Genomic DNA, 21577 nt, shown 5'->3' with positions numbered 1-21577 from the left:
CACTCTGGTTTCTAATGTTTCATGTAGTCTCTTTACTTTCTGTTTAAACAATACTTGAGGTTTTGTTCTTTCATAGGCTCAGAGGTTGGTTTCATGTCTGTATCAGGTGAACCATGAGATTGTTGGTTTGAATCTCCGGGGCCTCCCTGGATGTATGAATATGATTTATATAGTCAGGTAAAGTCGCCTGTTACCACTCTGAGAACCAGGCTCAGGACGGTTGGTTTGTGCTTCATCTGAAGTCTTTTTTTTTTTCTCAAACTGAAACGTGTTTTCACGTTTTCAATATTTCTGTCGCTGTTTATATAAAAAACAAACAAACAGCAGTCCACGTGCCCAGCTCCAATCAGCTGGTATTCCTCATGATGACATGCTGGAGGAGCAGCCATCAGGACTAATGAGTTACACCTGAGCTCGGTGCGCAGGTACCGTCCCGCTGATGTGCTGAAGAAAAGGTTATTTTCAGACAGGTGAGTTTTACCTGCTGTCACAGCAACAGTTGGTTTAATGAATTAAGATTTTCTTGGTTTTATTTCTTGAGGCTTTCCTCCACTGCAGGCTGTAGCTGTAGCTTGTCAAACGGCCCTCAAAGCAGCAGAAGATTTAATTTGTGAGACGCAAACACGTCCAGCCAGCTGTCCCGGGGCTGGTGTAGTACCAGTATTGAACACAAGAGGGCGGCAGTGCTGTTAGTGACTTGCTTTTCTTTTTTCTTTTACTGTGTTTGGGATGTTCTGTTTTCAGCCGACGTCTGAATGGTTGGTGCAACATTTGTGACAAACTGATGAAGTGTCGTACCTGGAAGAGGAATTGTAGTTCTGATTGTCGGCCGAGTTCAGAGGCAGACAATCATCCTGCCCTGCCTCCACAGGGCAACGCAGATCTGCAAGTGTTTTCAATCAGCAAGCCTCAAATCCTGATTTTACTGAAGATCAATTCAAGGCCATTATGTTCAACTGAGACTAGATTGGGGAAAAAATAGTTAAAATAAAACTAGTCTGTAAAACTGGAACAATCCTTGTGGCTTAAACTATTAAAAAAAAACAAACAAACAAAAAAACACAGTAAATATCGTTAGTTTTCATATGTTTGATAAAGTTATTACAATGTTTCTGATGAGGCGTTGATGGATGTGTGACTCTGGATGTAAACAGACAGAAAACGTAACAGTTTTTATTGTAACAGCTGATTCTCCTAAACCTGGTGTGTGACACACGCCCTCCACACATTATTAAAAAAACTATAAAACAAAACTGAATTAAAAACCAAAAGAAAATGACAAACATTAGTAAACACAAAGCTGCAGCGACTCTGGGCCACATGAACGTATGACACGAGCTCAGACACAAACTAAAGGGAGATTGTTTTTATTTTTTAGAAATTGTACTTTAAAACCACCAAGATCGTTTGTAAGGCATTCACAACAAATCTTTGTCTTTAATTTTTCAGTTTTTAGACTTTACAGATGCTTTCAGGAGGGTTTCCTAAAGACAGGAGAACAGCTAAGGCACAGCAGCACAGCTCCCAGCGAGAGACGACGACAAAGAGGAGACGGAGGAACGGGCTGGTCGGACATATGGACGGCGCCGCGGCGAAGCGCAGCGGGACGCCCTCGCCTGGGACCGTCCTCCAGAGTCAGAACATCTCAAGAACGTTTTCACACAACGCCACCACTTCTGCGACACCGTCACAGTCCAAACATCTGCATCTTAATACTCATTAACTTAAAAACTGTACATCATCTGTCAGGTTTTTACAAAACACAGCTTTACGTAGACTCGCTCGATATATGAAAAATACACACCGGATGTAAAAATGGCTCTGAATCGGTTTGAGTTTGAATAGAAAAAAATAAATGAGTTGAATTTGGTATTAAACTGCAGAGGTTTTAAATTCAACTCATTATGGCCGCTTAATGTAACCGTAAATAAATGTAACCCTCACAGACCTGCGTAGAACCGACACGTTCGTGCTCCACACGCTCAGACTCTTAGAACTTCTTCAGAGCTGCTGGGCTCCAGCTTTGGTCCCATTTATGTAAAAAACAAACAAACAAAAGAAAAAGTTTTGAATAAATTAATCGGGTAACCGTTTGTACAGCAGAAAGTTTGTCGCTTTGTAACGTGTGCAGATTAAAGGAAAGAGGACGCGGACGTCTCACTTCAAGTCTGAGGGATTCAGACATGGCACAGAAAGAAAACACACAGAGTCCGAACAACTTAAGAAAACTCGTTAAATATATTCTGTCCATAGATGATCACTTTAAAAGATTAATCATAATTTCCCCTGATACCCAACTGGCTCTGTGAGAAGATCTGTGGTTGCTGAGAACTGATTTCAGGCTCATTATCTCTGGAAAGCTGGTTAAAGGCAAAATCATCGATACAGTCGCTGCGGTGGGATTTGCATCTACAGCTGCTTCTGTGGATGGTTCATACAGACACGGCATTGATGTAAAAAAGAACATTTTTACAGTTAAATGTCAGCAGTTATTAGTTAAATATTTCTAGATTTTACTTAAACCGATTTTTCTTTTTAAAGAAGAAAAAACAGAAATTTTTCCAGCTCAACAGGACATTTAAAAAAAAGCTTTCAGAAATCACATACTGTGCTTAAAGTGGGCTGTTCTGCTCCCTTCCAGCTCTATTTTTATTCTTGGACTCCATCAGAGTAGCTTTGCATGATTCAGTGTTCAAAATAATCTGTTTATCTCACAGGCTTTGTGCACATCCTTTCTCGCTGACGTCAGAGCCAAAAGGAAAAAAAAAACCTGTGACACAGTTTAAATCAGATTTTGTTTTTTAAGAGGCTGATTTTGGGTTTTAAACTAGTAGCATAAAAAAAATCTCATTCTGAGGCTTGATTCAGGTTTACGTTGGAGATTTTAAATAATGGGCCTAAAGAACGAGCAACCACGTCTGTTCTCAGCATGTGACCCTAAACTCAGGGAGACACTCGTACAACAAGGAGGTATAAAGTTCTGCGAACACTCTTAACACACTTTCACTCACTCACTCGAGCACGCACAGCTTTGTAGTCCTAAATAAAAGTGAGAGCAGACCGAATGAGGACTGAAGGAGAAGATTTTCCTCAGTGTCTCTTCCCACTGTTCCCTCTGATGCTCCATCTGTCCTCTCTGTTCACGCTCACAGACTTTAAATAAATAAATACTGGACACAAACGGGACGTCAGCCCCGTGTTTTCCTTCATTTTCCCTCGCCTCATCCTCCCTCAGTCCGTCCGCCTGCTACCTTATCCGCCCATCCTCTCTGGGCAGGCTCAGTTCAGATTTTGGATCGGGGCTGGCGGAGCTCCACGCGGTGAGTCGGCAGCGCTGCATGACCGGACAGGCGCTGGGGCCCATCGAGCAGACGTCTGAGGCGGACCAGTAGCCCTCCAGCAGCCCGTCCAGCCAGCGACGCAACGGCGCCCCCGTCAGACTGGCGTTGGCCTCGGCCTCCTCGACAGCGCCCAGGCTCACCGGCAGCTGCAGGACCGGGTTGAGGCCGTGGAAGCTCTGCTCCATGTAGGAGTTCTTGGCTGGTCCGCCGTGCAGCCGCAGAGCGTCCTCTGGAGTCCAACAGCAGAAGGACAAAGAAAGTCTGAGTTAAACTGGGACCTGAGCTGCCACAAAAAGTAACATCGTCTACGTAAGACGCAGGTAAGAAATAAGGAAACAAATCAAATGTAACAACAGTAAGCACAGAAAATGTTTATCCAAACAAAGACGCACATTTCATTTTGTTTTCAGGTTTCTTTGGTTCCCCGCGGCCCAAAGACTGTATATAAAAGTTGGAAGCAAGAGTAGGATCTGAGTGAGAAACTAACGGCTGCTGCACACGAGGTTCGCATTCTGTAAGCTTCTGCTTCACGTCATGGAAAGGGTCAGTCTCACAACCAAGAGTCGCCCCCTGCTGGTCATGACAGGGAATGCTGGTTTCACTACAGAACAAGTAGCCATTCAGTATCAGTTATAACAGCTTTCTATCTTTTGCACATTTTTCTGAATTTTAAAGGTTGTTTTTTTTTTTTAGTCCTTATTGCTTAAAAATGTTTTTAAGTTTCACAGTAAGTCTTCATCTTTTTAATTACTGCAACATGAGGCATATTTCAAGAGTAAAATTTAAGGAGCTTACAATACGAAGAGCCACTTTTTGAAGCCTGCTGACCCGCAGTCCTGTGCATGTGCAGCAAAGCCTCAGACGGGCTGTGCAGACAGAGCTGACCAAATCCAAACCACTCAACGTTTTTAGTTTATCATTAATTATAAAAACCATGCTAGGAGTGGACATTTCAAACAAAAATGCTGCAAACTTTACTGTGAACTGTTTAACTTTTTAATAAAGTGCTTAAATGTAATTAATGATTATCGGTGGAATAGTTCTATGCGAGAAGCTTGAGGAGTCTTCTCTAAATTAATTGGAGGTGAATGCTGTTATTTTAAAGTACAGCCACCAGTTACAGATGCCTGTGCAACAACAGTCCGATCGGATCACGTCACGCACCACCTGCACTTCATAGCAGCGCCCTGTAAAACCTCGGTGTCTATTCGTGCACCAAGCTTTACTTAGTCCTGCAGTTATCCCCTGGATACCCACACATGGCCCGAGGAGGTCAAACAAACCGAGCGTTAACCCGGGGCAGGCTAATTCGGACAGAGGTGACCCTGTGTGGGCGCAAGAGGGCGATTGGATACGCCACTATAAATATATGTTTGCATGGTGCTGACAGCTGTGACAGGAGGGCCTCTGCTCTGTGTAATTTAAGTATCTGCTATTGACATGAACAAGTATGAAGATCCTGCATATAGTTAACACTTGTTTCCAGGAGAGTTTCTGCAGGCCGACACTTTGTGCCAGGGTTAAGCCCAACCTGTTATTAAATGTGCTTTATAAATAAATGAAATGAAATAACTCGCTGTGCATGTAAGTGAAATGAATCCAGTGGATAAAAGTACTCTGATTACTAAGAACACACGTTTTCTTTTAACCACCAATGAATTTCTACTAAAGTATGAGGCTGTAAACTTGGTTTAGCCAAAACAGATGAGAAAACTTGCAATGATGTGTAAAAGTCCAAGTCTGACTCACAAGCACAAAACAGAGACTTCCCATCTCAGGGAGGTTTTAAACCTGCACTTATTCTTTACAGGTGGAGCTCCCTTGGTCCTGTATATTTCCTGGAAACCCTGCACTCGTGCTTCTAAGCAGGATGAGGTCCGATCACCCACCTTGCTGTATCGGCCTTTGCCTGTGAAACTCCAGAGGAGCCACGATGAAGCTGGTCTGGCCCAGCGGGCTCCAGTGGTGCAGCACCCTCAGTGTCCACGTGCCGGGCCTCAGCGGGGAGGTGAGAGGCGGCCGGTAGTGTGTGACCTCAGCGGAGGCGTCCACCAGGATGTCGTAGGTGGCGGCGATGACGTTGGTGGGGTCGATCCAGACAATCGTAGCCGTCAGGTTGCTCTGGCTCCGGCTCCAGCGCTGCACGGCCACCGGCTCGTCCTCTGGCCCCAGGAGACGCCCCCAGTTCCTGAAGAGACGCTCCTTAGGATCCCAGTCGGTCCCCACCTGAACAGCAGAAAGGTCAGAGACGACTCTTAAAGCTGTCTATACGAATGCGCTGCAGCTTGACAGAGTTTAGACATCGGTTAGAGAAAGGTGCACGTGAGACGCGTTTACTGATAGGAGCCTACCAGCTGTTCTCCAGGCTCGATTCCTCCAACTCTCTCCTCTCTGGCATCAACAAAAAGTCACTCTCTCACCTCCAGTTAGGCCAGAATGCACCAACTCAGCTTCTTTACTGGTTTTAGTCCTAGTTCAGGCCGGTTTTGGCTTCCTGTATATTTTTAGAGTTCACTTTAATATTTTACTGATCACTTTTAAAGCATGTCGTGTCTGGCCCCAAGCTACACCGCAGAAGTGTCGACTCCTGGGCCTCAGAGCTTCAGGCTGGTCCTGATCCGATCTAAAGCTGGCTGGTTTTGCCACCAGGGCCCCGGCTTTGAACTGACCCGGCCAATGAGATCGAGCTCGCACAATCAGTGACCTCCTTCTATCCAAGAACTTGTTTTTATAGACTTTACGTCACACTGTTACACGTGATGTCGCTTCCTTCTGGCTCTTGTCTTGTGACAAAGGAAAACTTTACAAAGTATTCCGACTGGTTTCTCCTGAAACTGGCTGAAAATGTGTGAAAGCTGCTCTAGAATACGTCAGCGTCACTGCAGGGGGCTGATCTGTTAGCGTTCACTGTTGGCTTTAATTAACCTGTTCTAGCCGGTCATAAAACCACAACTTAACATTTCTGCAGCAGAAATATTGAACTGTTGGAGTCCCAGCGTGGTACAACCGTCACAGTCACATCGGCCGTGTGTGGGATGCTCTTGTTCACGTCTCTGCTGTCTTTCGTTTCTCTGTAATCCTGTGAGATTGGAGATTCACTCTAAATCTTTGTATTTTCACCTACACGTTTTTCTATTTACCTGCTTTCTAATTTTTGAATATTTGCTTTTAGTCCTTGTTTTTACTTCCCTGCAGGGATCAATCATTTCTTAGACTTAAAAACATTAAAGCATCCTGGGACATTTTTGTAACTGAGAATATATTAAGGCATGTAAACTGAGGTAATAATAAACCCAAAACGGTGACTGCAGAACGATGTCCAGGTTTATGTTTAGTTAAGAGAGCCCTCATAAAGACACAAGTCTGACCTGGATGTGTTGGAGCCTGTTAGCGGCATGTGGAGAGCTGGTCAGGGTGAAGTGGTCTTTGGCGGCTACCCAGGTCTCCAGGGTTTCCAACTGGTTAGAGGCTTGGTTGGTAGCCACATGATGGACCAGGTAGCCCTGGTACTGGTCGGACAGGAAGTAAAGGTGCACAGACACCGGGTGACTCACGCCGACGTACCTGAGAAAGGAGAGAAAAAAAAGAAAAAGCATATTTAAATCACATATACAATAAAGTAGATACAACTTCCTCCCCTGACTGGTCCCAGCAGATGGCTGCCCCTCTCTGAGCCTGGTTTCTTCCTGTTAAAAAGTTTTTCCTTCCCACTTTCACCAAGTGGATCAAACCCGTGTTATCCTTCAAGACAAAATATCTTATTTTATTAGTATCAGAGGCGATCGTGGCTCAAGAGTTGGGTGTTTGTCTTGTAATCGGAAGGTTGCCGGTTCGAGCCCCGGCTTGGACAGTCTCGGTCGTTGTGTCCTTGGGCGAGACACTTCACCCGTTGCCTACTGGTGGTGGTCACACACCAGTGTGTGAATGTGTGGATGACTGGATGTGTAAATGCTTTGGGGTCCTTAGGGACTAGTAAGGCGCTATACAAATACAGGACATTTACCAGAGAACACATGATGCTTTGGACAGGAAGTGCAGTTTGTTACAATGTATCAAACTGCAGTTCCTCTAACGTCCACTAGAGGCAGTCTCAAAGCGAGTCGGTTTAAAATACCCAACTTTACAGATAAGATGTTTACAGACTAACACAAAAATGTTTGTTAATTTAATCAATTAAATAAAATGATTTTTTAAAGGATCTCACTAAGTTGACCGTCAGGTGGATGGCACAAGTAACTGTAGCTGTGAAGCTTCACCTCACTGGAGTCCCTGAATTGGACCTCTGGAGTATTTGGAGCATTTTTAATACAATCATCTGACCAATACTTTTCCTGCTGCGCAGTTAATTGTACTGACATGCCACCCAAGAAGTCTGGGCTCCAGTTTTGATGTGTGAAATTCTAGGATTTTAATTGGATGTTATTCAGCACTAATTAGCAGGTATCGTGTCTGCCCACATAGTCTATGAATGCAGTTTGCTAACCAAGCCGGCTAATTATCTGGCACTCCACCCGCTCGTCTACATATGGTAATTTCTGTCTGTGAAAAAAGCCAGCATGGCTGAAGCTGGGCCTTCAAAATGTAACCATCCTGCTCTCGACAGCCGTCTTTGATGTACAGTCTATGTTAATCCTACGTTTTCCCATTAACTACAGAATGGATCAAATGAACATTTGATTCAAACATTATTTATCCATAAAAATTCATCTTAATGAGTCTGGTGATCATCTGACATTTCATGTGCAGGAAAACCAGTGACGTTTCCACAGATGGTCTGTGTTCAGTGCAAATGATGGATACAGGAAACGCTTTAAGCATTACTGTACAGCAGGGTGGGCAACTCCAGGCCTCGAGGGCCGGTGTCCTGCAGGTTTTAGAGCTCACCCTGGGTCAACACACCGAATCAAATGATTAGTTCATTCCCAGGCTTCTGGAGAACTTCAAGACATGTTGAGGAGGTCATTTAGCCATTTAGATCAGCTGTGATGGATCAAGGACACATCTAAAACCTGCAGGACACCGGCCCTCGAGGCCTGGAGTTCCCTGCTTTGCACTGTAACGTCACAGGCAGCTGCTGGATTATGGCTCCAAATTACTCCAAGTTTTTTCCAAAAATATTTTTAAAAACTTAAACCTACATTCTCCTAAAAAACTCCTCCTGTTTAATTTTTTTTATTTATTTTTTTCCAAGTATTGTTGGACTGGTAGAAATTCAGACTCCCTAGGAATGATGCTGACGCTCAGGTTCGCTGCCTGATTGGCTGTCGTTAGTCACATGTCCCCATTCGCAGAAGACAACAGAAACATCAGCACTGACTGTCTGTGGTTAATTCAACATGGTAGTAAATTACAGGTAATGCTGCCCTTGTTGTCTTTGAGATGCACCCAGGATGTGACTGCTCTCCACAGTAATGCCAATCATTTGGATCCAGCCTCAATTACAACATTCAGAGCTTCTGATGATTAGATTTTAAGGCTTATGGAGTCTGTTATCTCCCTTTCTGCAGCCTTTTCTGCATTTTCTTCTGTTGTGTACACACTGTTGCAGTAGTGCTCGTATATATAATAAACTCAGGCTTTAAACTCTGTAAATGCTCAAATTCAGACAGTTTTCTGCTCTTTAATCTTTATGTAAAAGAGTCCTTAACATGTTCATTTTTCTGCTCTGATTGTGAGCTGCACTTCCCCCCATCCTGCTACGATTCTGACTTTCTGCTCTGAAGGGGAAGCCAATCCCATTAAAGACAACTCAAAGAAGAAGGGCGCTGAGACAGACAGAGGATGGACCGGCCAGCGTTTACTGACACAGATTAGGATTATTTTGACTCATGCAAAGGTACTTTGCTCCAAATGTGAAACCAGCTCTTTGAAGAATGACATCAGGTCGGCTATCATTCATTTCCTGATGAATGGCTTCACCTTATTATCAAAATCGTCTTTCAGGTGTTTATGTCTGTTTCTCCTTTTCCATTCGGACGGGCAGGCGAATGTTTTTCCTGGAAAACACTTTTTCTTAACGTGACAGCTTGAATCCCTGAATCTCTACAGAGGATGTGGAGAATCTCCAAGGACCTGTTAAACCAACTAAAGCACCACTGTGAAGGGAACCGTGTCTGCCTGCTTTCAAATGCATCTATGTTACTGCAGACATGGTTTTAGAGGTCTCCGACTGAAATCACAGGTTGAAGGAAACAGACTGGCCCTTTCTAACCACCCCCTACTTCCCCTTGCACACACACACACTCCCATAATGCTGCCCCCACCCATGCCAGCCACCAGTCCCCACCCAAGCTCCAGCAACAAGTACCTCCTTGTACCTACTGTGGGTCTGTGAGAGAGACGGAGCTGGAAAAATCTAGCCTGTGCAGAAACTGAAGCCTGATTGTACAAAGGAACAAGCTCGCCTTATCTTCATATTTAATTTGGACTGCACAAACACCAGCGGTGGCCAGTTTGGCGGAAAGACATTTCATCTGCTAGTCCTCCCCTTTCCCCTGAGAAGACGACTGCACAGTTTCTTTCTCTGCAAAAAGCACGATTTACTGGCACGGCCAATAATAACAGTGACTGATGGAAACTGATGGAGGTGATGCCTGCACCTCTGCTCCAGCCTCTGACAGCCGTGCAAACACTGAGCTGAACCTGATGAGACGAATGCTTCAAACCAACAACAGCTTCATCTTCACTTTACAGTTTCAAAGTTGTTGGAGTTCAAACCTGAAGGCTCTGCAAACACTGCACTGCATGGCCGATCACGTAGATAATAAATGAGAACTGTGGGGAAAAAAGGGATCCTGAGACACGATTACGCCTGTAGATGGATGCTCGCCCATGCAACACCCTGTGCTATTCCCAGCCTGATTGCCCCTGATAAAGCCGAGGTCTTTATCTCGTTTCCTGCCTGCAGGTGAGGAGCTGAGCTCGAAAAATAACCTGAGCAAAACAACCCAAATTCCCTCTTTACAAACCAAAAAGAGGCTTTTTGGCTGACGTGTTTGGACTCTTTATGTAGGCCAAGTTTTCAGTATGATTTTAATTAAAGCTTGCACAGCACTACATTTGATTAATATAGAGAAAGCAGGAAACCTGAGCAACATAACTCATTTTCACACATCCTTTCCAGCCTGAGCTTCTGTAAACATCATCTGACAGAGGTGTGAGAGAACGTAATGCCTGATGCAGATGGATCACACGATCATACGTTAGCCGGCTGGAACCCGTCAGTGACGTCAGACTGGGCCAGTGTGCGAACACCGCAGCTCACAGTCGGGCACATTTACTGCTACTGAGTGGGCATTATTCCTGCAAGCTCCATGCATGCAGACCCCTCAACGAAACCACACGGAGCGGTTCCAGTATCGAGTGGCTCTGAAGTGGATCGATTCCTGCTGTGTGGCGTTTGTGGAAAATATCCTCACAGAAGTGTCCATGTGTGAAACGGTGACAGTCAATAATCTGAGCTGTGAGAATCATTTTTCTGCTAATCCGAAAATGTTTTTCTGTTGATGCCGTGAAGCACAACACTTCCTGTTTGTTTACCCTGAAGTTACACGTCATGATTCGATGCACTCTGAACGTTTATGCTCCCATTTGTGGTTATTGGTGTTAACAAAAGAGCCTTTGGATGCTTCTGGGACAATTCTGAACCCCAGTGCATACATGCACATGCACGCTTGGGATTTCCGTGTGGTTGGAGCCCAGCACCCTTGTTCGTACCTGCAGCTGTTGTCGCTGGGATGTCCCTGGAGCGAGCTGGCAGCGCGGGACAGTCCCATACGAGCAAAGGCGTGGTAGTGGGTGAGCGCAGAGTCCGACAGGCCTGCGGGTCCGTCTGTCTCTGCCTCGTAGATGTTCTCCCAGTAGGCCTGCAGACCCGGTGTTCCCGAGGCGAGAGCTCCGAACAGGTAGGCGTCCAGCTGGCTGATGATCTCCTGACTGACGCTGGCCTCAAACTTCCGGGCGAAGAAGGTGGGTCTGGACGCTTGCTGCGGTCAGGAGAGACAAGGCGAGGAGGGATGAAGATATGTGCACAATAAAAGGCAGTTTGATGGTCACAAAGAAGATATTTTACTGTTTTCACTGACTCACTGGTTGAAATGAGTCCAAACACAAGGAATACAATCCCATGGTGCCTTGCTGTCACAAACAGGTTTATTCATGCTGTTTACGTCCAGCATACCTGCAGGATCACTGATGTTTACCAAGAAAAACATGAAGCTCAGCAGCCTCAGTCACTGCTTTCTGCAGCTGTGGTGCAGTGAGATGAACGTTGTAATAAAATGAGTCAGTTTCCCACCAGCCCAACAGCTCCAACACTGAAGCCTTTACTTTACCCGCGTTAACTTCACAGCTACCTCTGCTTTTGACCATTAATGCAATGTTTAACCTCTTTTATAATGTCTCCACTGCACTGTAAGCCATTCATCCATCAACACCACTCACAGATAACAATTTCAACCACTTAGCTTCACTTTCAGCGATTTAACTCACTGCCACATTAAACCATTTACGTTTGACGATGCACATTTAAACCTTTTACCCTTTACTTTCTGCTGTTTCACCCATTTACAATTATAAGCATGGAAGATTTATCACTAAAGCATTAGAAATAATAAACCAAATAATGTCCTTGTTTCTTGTAACAATTTCAACCATTTATCCTTTTAAGTATTTTAACAATTTATCCGTTAAAGTTTATGCTTCTATTCACATATTTAGTTTTCACTTGTTTTTAGTCACATGACAACATGTCCAGATGTTTTAGCTCTGGAATTTCTATACGGATAAATAGAAATTAAAATGTAAACAAACATCAACTCATCACTCGGCAGCTACAGAGCCACCGAGCTCATACTGATGATCATGATTTCAGTCAGAAACCCCCAGCATGCAGCTTCACACGTTAAAAACTGTCATTGCAGTAAAAGACTCAGCATCACACACATTTTTTTAAACGCGCACTGAGGGAAAAACATACTTTGCATCATTTTATTCTCAGTGGAAGGATGGCCCGGCACCTCCCCGGGAACACATTAGTCCATGTGAAAACCCTGTGAGTCAGCACATTCCCAGACAGCTTACCCCGACCTACACCTGATTCTAACCTAAAACCAAGTCTGGAAACCAAAAGCAGCATTTTGAAGGTCTGCCATATGATGTTCTCACTCCCAGGCTCCAAACTCAAACCACTCCCAACAGACAAGCCTGACATCATGCTGGGATCTCAAAGGAGACGTGAACGGCTCCTTCTTTCCTAAAATAGCTGTGATGGGAAAAAAGACACGAAAATGATCAAATCAGACGGTAGTAATGAAAGTACCGAGCGAACATTCGCATTGACAACTTTATGAGGTCGCCACCTGGACTGGTTTCCAGTAAAAAGGTGAATCATATCAAATATTAACTGGTGAAATTTCTCGGCTCATGAATGTAATTTTTATGCCACAGCAGAGAAACAGCTGCTGTAATAATCTGTATTATGGTTCAGCTCATAAAGGAATAAACATTTAAAACATTTTGAGGTTTGTGATGATGGGACGGCATCACATCTGGTTTGAGCTCTGCTGGTTTTCAGCAGAGACAAATCAGATCTTCAGGTCCTGCGAGGGCTATCGCTTCATGCAGGTCACAAAAGGCTGGAGTTTAGGAGCTCTTTCATAAAGGTGTGCAGTGTATGACCTGCACTGATACACTGGATCCTTATTATTGAGAATTCAAAGAGCTCTTGGTTTAGCTGCCGATCATAAAAAGCAGAAGTGCTCAGAACATGTGGGACAGAAGTGACGAAGAGGCTGAGAGCGAGAAGAAGAACTGCAGGAAAGAAGGGCGTGGCTATATGATGTCACCAGGAGGGTGTGACCTCACCACGCCAACTCGGTGGGCTCCGGCAGCACCGGCGAGCCAGGAAACCCCAGACTAATGAGAAGGCCTGAGCAGCCTGCAGCTTTGTTCCTCTGAGAAGTTATTCTGGGCGATTTGTAGCTAAACAACAGTGGAAACCACTAGTTACAGAGTCAGGGAGCCTTTTTGTTTCATCCATCATCAGATCAGAGGGAATCATATAAATCTACCTTAACTGCAAGCTCTCCGCTGTGCCCACAAAGGTCAGGCAAGACTGTGATGCTGGAGCTTTATTTAGCCCAGATATGTCATCTTTAACCCTTTTATCCTTCAGGTTATTCCAGCAGAGCCGTATTCCCTCATTATTCCCATTACCGATTATTGTTGGCAGCAGTTTGTCCAACAGAAACCAAACTAAGCCTTCAAACTCCCAACCTGACATTTAAAGTGACAAATAAAGCCAAACATACTCAAGCTTCCCATCAGAGGAACCTAATGAAACCACAGTATTCACATTTCAGACGCCGGCACCAGTGAAGTCTTTGCTCGTCACGTACTTTGGTCAGTTACAAGTCTGCACATTATCTGTGAAATGTTTCCAACTGATTTAAAGAAGTCAACAACTAAACGAGCAGTAACTGATGCTGTATATGTAAACAGTTTGCTACAAATGACTGATTTTTCAGTGCATTTTATTATTTTTTATTGGGGCCTAGTCTAAAAACTAAAGCGTATGTACATATATGTCCTGTGACCCTTATATCCAGGACTCTGAGCTGCTTTTCCAACTGGCAAACCCGACATTATAATAATGACAACCTTGAGAAACCTCAGCAGTGTTTTTTGGGGAGCTACCGAGCTCTAAAAATATTTTTGCCATAAATGCAGAGCCGTTTCCAGGATCAGCTCTCCTTATAGAAGCCATCAGCAGCCCCACCACAGGCGCTGTCCTCAGGTCTGTTGTTACAGCGAGCTGAGGCCCGCCTGCTGGAAGTAAAAGCAGCACTGCTAATTTGTGAATGCGAAGCTATTCTGATCTCTGGTGACCTCAGGAGGAAAAGAAGGCGGAGCTTCTGAGACATGATACGGCCACAAATTTACCAGATTTCATATGAGTAAATCTCAAGTGTGGATTTATCCAGCCTTCATGTGTTCTCACACCACCAATCATAACTGTGACAGGATCTTCTTACAGCCGCTCATAATGGCCGAGACTCTGTTTTTAGCCAGAGGTGGAAAAAGCTGCATCAGTACAACAGATCTGACTTTAGGTCGGGAACAGCAGGAAAACGGGAGGCTGGGTGGGTTCCAAAGCAGCTTGCAACTGTATGCACGCTAAACTGCAAACGGTGAGCTTCACTCGTCACTGGTCTGCGTAAATTAATGATGTAAGTTTGGTAAATATTAGGAGCAAAAGTTGCCTCTATCAGGGAACTACTGTTGAAGGGATTTGGTTCGTTGTTACGAATTTTTGAAGGACGAATTATTTGTTCACATCAGATCGGGTCTCTCTTTTCTGCAGGCATCTTCACTTCTGAATCTGATTTTTCAAATTCAGTTCAATCTTTAACTGTTAACAGATTTCTCTGTAGGGCTTCCCAAGGTTTTTCTTTCGGGGTTTTAGGGGACAGTACACATTAATCAAGAGACAGAAAATGCTAATGTTTTAGCAGCTAATTCATACCCACAGAGTCGACCTAAAATTCACAAGTTATTTAAAACAAACAAACAAAAACAGCCACACAAACAGTCCCTCAGTTTCCCACCAAAATGTAATCTACAATAAGACGTCCGAATGAACTTTTCTGGAATTCAAATCAGTTTTTGTGTAGTTCTGCTAAAAAAAACAAACAAAAAAAAAACAAACCCACACAAATGTCACTGGTGTTGCTGTGCTGCTTGTGTGATTACTGCCTGTATACAGGAAACCTGGAAATTAACAATTTGTACTTCTTATTCGTCAAAGCAAATGTTTTTAATGCGTTTGTGGTTATATAAGATTCAAACGTTAACTCATGAATCATTTTACTAAAAATATATACATGTTCATATGTCACGTTTCAGTCCGAGTCTCTGATTGGTTAGTTGTGTCCCATGTGATGGAGGAAGCTCTTTGGTTAAGATGAAGGGTTTTGCTGACCCTGAACGCTCAAACAAGAAACTGTCCAGAACATTAAACAGTTAGCGGTGATAGTGTTTAAGTCACTTACACACTAATGTTAATGATATTATTGATGCTTCAGGAATCATTAAAGTTGTATTAATGTGTGAAGATGTAATGCAATGACTTATTTTCTGCAGTAACAACAGTTTACAGAGAAAATCCCAGCAGGGAACCAGGCAATGCTAACGTCCAGGTTAGCCTACAAAAGACGTCTGTGCACATCATCCTGACAGAAACAAGTCCAGCTGTGTGCAGCTGGTTCAGGCTGAGCTAATTCTACTGGACCATCATGTTTCATGGACACAGTCAGCAACTCATTAAACTCAGACTCAAGTGTTTGCTGGGATGTGAGCCGGTGTTACAGGACAACTCACTCCAAACACAAACCTGCGTTCACTCGTGTCTGTGCTGGTTTTACACGTAAGTGACAAGTCTCCACGTATTTTTTGAACTTATGCAAGTTTTATGCTGGGCCCTGATTGGCTCTAAGCCAGCTGTGATGTCACATGATGCTGCACAGTGTGGCGTCCTACCTGGAAGCGCGGCAGATCTGAGGGCTTGAAGTCGTTGGGCGAGCAGCCGCACCAGTCCACGATGTGCTTGTACTGGCACTTACATCCCAGTTTGCGGTTCCAGTTGGTGAGCCTCAGGTTGTTGTCCACCATGGTCTCGCAGTGGGCACTGTTCTCCAGCACGGTGTGGAAAAAGGACTGGAGGAGGGAGAGGTACGTGTATCAGTCATCATCGTTTGGCTGTTTTATGCATTTAATGCAGAAAAAAACCAAAATCTCATTTTGCTTTTTGACTTATCAAATATATAAAAAGATTGTGATGATAAAGAGACTCATGTAAAAAATTAGAAGTGTTTCAGGTTTTTCAAATATTCCTAAAGTGAAATAAAACTGAAATATTGCCTCATTTTCAGAGAACAGACTTGGAGGATGTCCCGGGATCGTTTCTGCTGGAATACTTTTTTCTTGTTAAAATGACAGACTCTGCATCGGCGTGGCGTGTCTGAAGAGTTCTATACATGTGTGTGCGTGTGCGTTACCTCGGCGGGCAGCAGCGTGTAGGCGTAGAAACGCTTCATGCTGCCGACCAGCTCGTCCCTGGAGTTGACCACATAATCCACAAAGCGCCTGTTGAGCAGGAACCAATCAGAGCCTCCATCCACAGAAATGCCCTCTGGGATCTTTCGATCTCCAAGACGCCACATGTGGGTGTCGCACTCGTAGAAGAGACGGTCCAGGCCCTGTTTACGGATGAAACTGAGAGGACGCTTACGATTACTCAGCCTGAAGCGTGCTGTAATGAGGCCCTAATAATGACACCTTTTAACCTTTAATGTTATTTATTTTACTTAATGCAGAGTAGACCAGTTTTTATTGATCTATTATTGATTTATTGATCAGTCTATTCTCTGTCTGAAATCCCGTTTCAGCTCCCATCAGCTATTCTGTGATTCAAAGGCTGGAGGATGAGGGGCAGCAGCCAGTGCTAACCCTAACAGAGTGCGGTGTTTAGCCCACATGTTGTATTTATGTCTGTTTTAATATGATATTTCATATCAGCATCTGACACTGCGACACACACAGGCTTATGTAAAGAACCTGAAAGCGAGCAGTGTTTCCTTCACATAGATTTCCTTTCTGTGAATCCAGCCAAAGATGTTTCAGTGGAACTGCGCTGGCCCCTCGAGGGCTTTCCAGGAACCGAGCTTTGGTTAACTTGGATATAATTTTGGGATCATTTTCTCGAAGCGCAGGAGCATTTCCAAGTATCTCCCCGCTTTACGCTCACAAACGCCGAGAGCTTCAAATCGTTGTTCCATGAATCCACGATTCAGGTTCAGCGGCTCGGCCCGCAGCCCAACGTTACGCTGAGTTATTGTGCAGCTTGTTTTTCACTTCATTGCACTGTTTTAATAAAGGCCCGTGGGGCACGCATGCCTTACCGTGCGTTGTCTCTGCCGTGAGATTTGATGAAGTTCATGCTGCGGTATTTGGACAGGAAAGCCACCAGCTGCTCGTTGGCCCTGAGGAGAGACGACAGCTGTGAATCATCAGATCAGACTCCATCTGACCGGGAGGTGTGGGTCACAGAAACAAACACACCCGGCCCCATGCTGCGAACGCTGCTGTGACTTATGTGTTTGGACCTGAGTATCAACAGTTTCAGTCTGTTTATGTCTAGAAGACGAGCAGTTTGACAGCAACAAGGTTTATAATGTTCATGTTGTGGTGTCACCATGAGCTTCAGTGCTGCTGTTCAGAACGTAATATTAGGACAACTACGGCAAAGATGAAGATGAAACGCATCAGGTCAGAGCTGTAAAATGAAACGTCTGCTGGTTTTAAATCCCTGTTGTTAGCAAACAGTTTAACAAATCTCGGCTAAACGCAGAGCTCTGATCTCAACATCGTGGAAGTTAGTCTGCCGTGACGAAAGGGGAACAGGAAAATATATCAGATATACAAAAACCTAAAACCAAACCTGGATTAAACAAGTCTAACGTGAGTCTGAAGCACATCAGCTGGAGCTTCATCCAAAACAGAGTCTAGGTGTTTGTTTTTACAGTTACAGTAAAAGCTGGTGTGTGAAAAGTTACCGTAATTAACTAAAATAATATAAAAGCGATCAGAAACAACAGCGTGCTCTCACAAAGATAAAAGACGGTTCATTTTGTCAAGTGTTACTCTTTAAAATTACTCTAAATATCCTCCGTTAGAAAATAAAAACACTTTTAAACAGCAGCAGTCCTAATCCAGGCTCACCAGGTGTAATAATAACAGCCCACCTGTCATGTGACCCCAACTTTAAACTATTCATAGGACTATTTTTGAAAGCATCCAGACTTCAGCTGCTCATATCACCAAATCAGACGACACTGAAACAACACTGCAAGAAGTTTTCATTCTTCTATTTCATCCATCGAGCAAATTTTTATCTTCTAGAGCTGATTTATTGTGTTTTCTCATCTACTCTCTACACTCTGTTGTATTTAGTAACTGTTTATTTGGCTTTGTTGCACTTTTTGACCCATTTTACTTTATAGTTCTATATTCAGCCTTCACATGGTGTTCAATTGTTTTTTATTTAGATTTTTACTGACTGCGATCATGTATTTCATTTTACTTTATTTTTCTATTTAATTCTTTTGTGTAATTTTTACCTCAGAGTTATTTTCTCATAATGAGCTGTTCTACTTTCCTTGGGGGGATTAAAATAAAAATAAGTATGTTATTTTATTTCAGTCTCCCATTATGTAATAATTCATTCATATCTGATCCTGACATGATGTCGTGAGCCTTTGGCCTCCTGAAGAACACAAACAACACCAAACCAAACATTTAGGTGTCTGATGAGGACTTTAATTCCTTTGACGGCCGTACGTCTAAGCAGGATGCTGTTGCTGACGCAGGATGCGGCTCTTGTTGTAAACTGTGCAAAAACAATCTTCCATTTAGGGGAATCGAGGTGATGCTGCGTGGCTGTTTTTTGGGACAGCTGCCCCAGTTTGTTTACTTCCTCTTCCAGGTGAGGGGAAGCATCTCGGCTTCAGCGCGAGGCCTGAAGCTGAGACGCTCACAACGACTCTCCCAGCATGCACAGCGTGAGCCTGGTGTCGGCCCGAGCTGCAGACAGGACAGCAGACGCACAGATCGCTTTGATTACAGCTGATTACAGTCGTTAAGACGAACCGCAGGCGTGCATTTGTGGCCGTGTTTGTGTTGCTGCTGTGCAGAGGCACAGCAATCTATAGCTGGTCGTATATCACCAAAGATTTCTCACATGTACAGATTATATTTACAGATGTGTTAGCTGAGGAATAATTTCACTTTTTGACAGCTGGTGGTCGTTAAGTGACGTTTAGCTAAGAAACAAACGAACCTGGAAACAGGCGTGGACGCACGGAAGCAGAACTTGTATCTTGGGGCTGCTGTGAATTCGGATGCTTTGACATCTGTTAGGGCTGAAACTGTTTTGTTCCCTTCGTGTTGAGACGCATGAACTCGTGTTTCTTTGCTGACTCACTGTTTATATGCACCAACCTTTTTTTCTACATAATGTGACCTTAACTATAAATCAATCATTTTAGGAGGAAACTCAACAATAACAGAAGAGTTTCATGTTCTCGTCTTATTGTTTTCTTTCATTTGTTTCTTAAATGTATGAACGACACATTTGTAACATAAACAGCTGGAAAATCATCAGTTTGTATTTAGCTCCTAATCTGAGCTGATCACAGTTACTGGGTTGGTACATCTGTCAAACTGGCCTGCAGTGGTGAGTACATGGACAAAACACTAAAATCATCTTTTTCTCTTATTTTGTCCAAGAACAAAGTTAAAAACATGATCCCGCAGAGCAGTGCTGTGTCTCTTCCTTCGGTGAGGCCTCTGGCCCACAGCTGGCCCACAGCTGGCCCCAATTATTCATGGAAACATACCTTTATCTTTTTAAAAAACAAGAACCTGTTTGCCACAATCTACATGCAAACACTACGCTTGTTTTAAAAAACATCTGATTAGGTTTTTGCCTGCAGATAGACGGGCCGTCCATGACTCCCTGCAGTGTGCCAACGTTCAACACACACGTGCAAAGACAGCGTGACGGCGAAAGCTGAAAGAACTGCATACATTAAGTTTATTTCACCTTCCTGCTCAGCTGGATGAGGGCGTTCCCCTCTCTGCTAAATCGGATTTTTCCACAGCCTCTGTTGTTTAGCCGTCATCTCGTTGTCAGAACAATATAGTCTTATTCTGCCAGTGTTCATCAGGACCAGCGATCAATAAACTCATTCCCTACTTATCCACATCTCCCAAAACCTTTCCTCACCCCTGCTCCAGACTCTGGACACTTCATGGCACCACAAACTCCACAGTGGATCTTAAGACTGACGAGAAAACAGGTCTCGAATCTGCTGATCTGTGACCTTTCTGATGGTTTTATGGTCTCAATCTCCAGTTTCAGGTCTGATTAAATTCAAAATGATGTAATCTTTATGAATTATGATCCACATTAGGGTCCAAGAATCAGATTATGCTTTTGGGCGGGTCTAGTTATGACAGACATGTTGCAAACATCCAAGCATGTTGCACAAACACTCTGCTTACGAGGGGCAGCCAATCAGAAGGTGGTTTGCTTTAAGTGGGCGGGGCTAGAAGATGAGTTGAGGAGCTGCACAAAGAACCGTGAGAAGATAAACGAGGAGCTGCGACTCATTCAAAGCACCTCTCGTAGAGTCCAAGAATAATATATAGTGTGACGGGTTCACTTTGAGCTCCTCTCTGTCCCGATTAACTGAACGTCCTCCTCACAGAGCGGACTTCCTGACGCGCCCTCCTGCTGTGCTCATGCACATTTCTGTCTGTTGCTTTAACAGTTTAAGAGTTGAAAACTGCAGAGACTGATCTGCAGTCTTACCGTTTAGCCATTTGGAAGAAACGTTTGAATGTTTAAGTGAAGAAAGAGAAAGCTGTGTGACCCCCTCTCCCCAGAGAGCCGCCATCGCTCATGACGTCACAGCGATCGATGGATGCTGTGGTGCTAACGCTGCAGCTGTGTTATGGATTTTAGCCAGAAGCATGTTCAAACCATCGCTGTTATGGAGGACAGCAGGCCGGTGCTCGTGAGCTCACGAGGACAGAACGATGGGAAAGAAAAAAGACTGAAAGATGAACACGTGTCATCAGTCTGGAGCTCTCCACAGAAACTGCTTCGTTTAGATGAACGCTGGCTTTAAACAGTCAGCATTACGACTCCAGGTCTGATTTGGGGAAGTAAATAAATTTGATTGCATCTGTGAGGCTTTTAGCTCTCGGTCCAGACTCCAGGGTGTGGAAATCTGAAAACGCCACTTTGCTGTTTCACTGTGTACAAAGTAAACAATGACCTCAGCTGCTCAGCCGTCCACCAGTAAAGTTTAAACAACCTTCAGTCACCTTTAACTTTCCATTTAAAAGCTAATATCAGAGTAGCCTCAGGCCTTTCAGGGTGACAGCTCTCTCTTTGCTTTTCCACGTACGGTTTGTTTATGTTTGGATTTCTGCTGTGTGTGACTTAATTAGTTCATGTATAGTTTATATTTCTATTAAAACAGCAAACTAACCGCTGGAGGTAATACAACAAATGACTTACATCCTGAGAGGAAAGCAGGACGGAAACTTTCATGGATTTTATCAAAGAAAATGATCGATGCATTACAAACGCTGTGTCTTCTTCCCTCACA

General features: G+C 44.0%; 1 protein-coding gene and 1 long non-coding RNA gene across 3 annotated transcripts in view; one reads left to right on the top strand and one right to left on the bottom strand.

The window, feature by feature from the left end:
• Positions 1-1361: 1361 nt before the first annotated feature.
• LOC146576742 (xylosyltransferase 1-like) overlaps positions 1362-21577 on the bottom strand; it is a 38244-nt gene continuing 18028 nt past the window's right edge. For both annotated transcript variants that reach the window (XM_085272218.1, XM_085272219.1), the window contains exons 5-11: positions 17300-17380; positions 16397-16613; positions 15879-16055; positions 11058-11326; positions 6710-6905; positions 5231-5567; positions 1362-3570 (exon numbers count right to left, since the gene is read on the bottom strand). In XM_085272218.1, the coding sequence (XP_085128344.1) occupies positions 3248-3570; positions 5231-5567; positions 6710-6905; positions 11058-11326; positions 15879-16055; positions 16397-16613; positions 17300-17380 (1600 nt within the window). In that variant the 3' untranslated portion in view covers positions 1362-3247. The remainder of the gene's footprint in view (positions 3571-5230; positions 5568-6709; positions 6906-11057; positions 11327-15878; positions 16056-16396; positions 16614-17299; positions 17381-21577) is intronic.
• On the top strand, positions 4806-19777 carry LOC146576743 (uncharacterized). The gene is made up of 4 exons (XR_014892280.1): positions 4806-5582; positions 15483-15765; positions 15866-16070; positions 16271-19777. It is a non-coding gene; the product is annotated as an uncharacterized LOC146576743 (long non-coding RNA).

This window comes from Mchenga conophoros, linkage group LG4 (assembly GCF_057382185.1).
Source record: "Mchenga conophoros isolate Kocher_MC1m ecotype Shallow Benthic linkage group LG4, M_conophoros_male_GT1.1, whole genome shotgun sequence".
Classification (NCBI taxonomy): domain Eukaryota; kingdom Metazoa; phylum Chordata; class Actinopteri; order Cichliformes; family Cichlidae; genus Mchenga; species Mchenga conophoros.
Note: the sequence above shows the minus strand (reverse complement) of the source record. Positions and strands in the feature narration are given on the sequence as shown.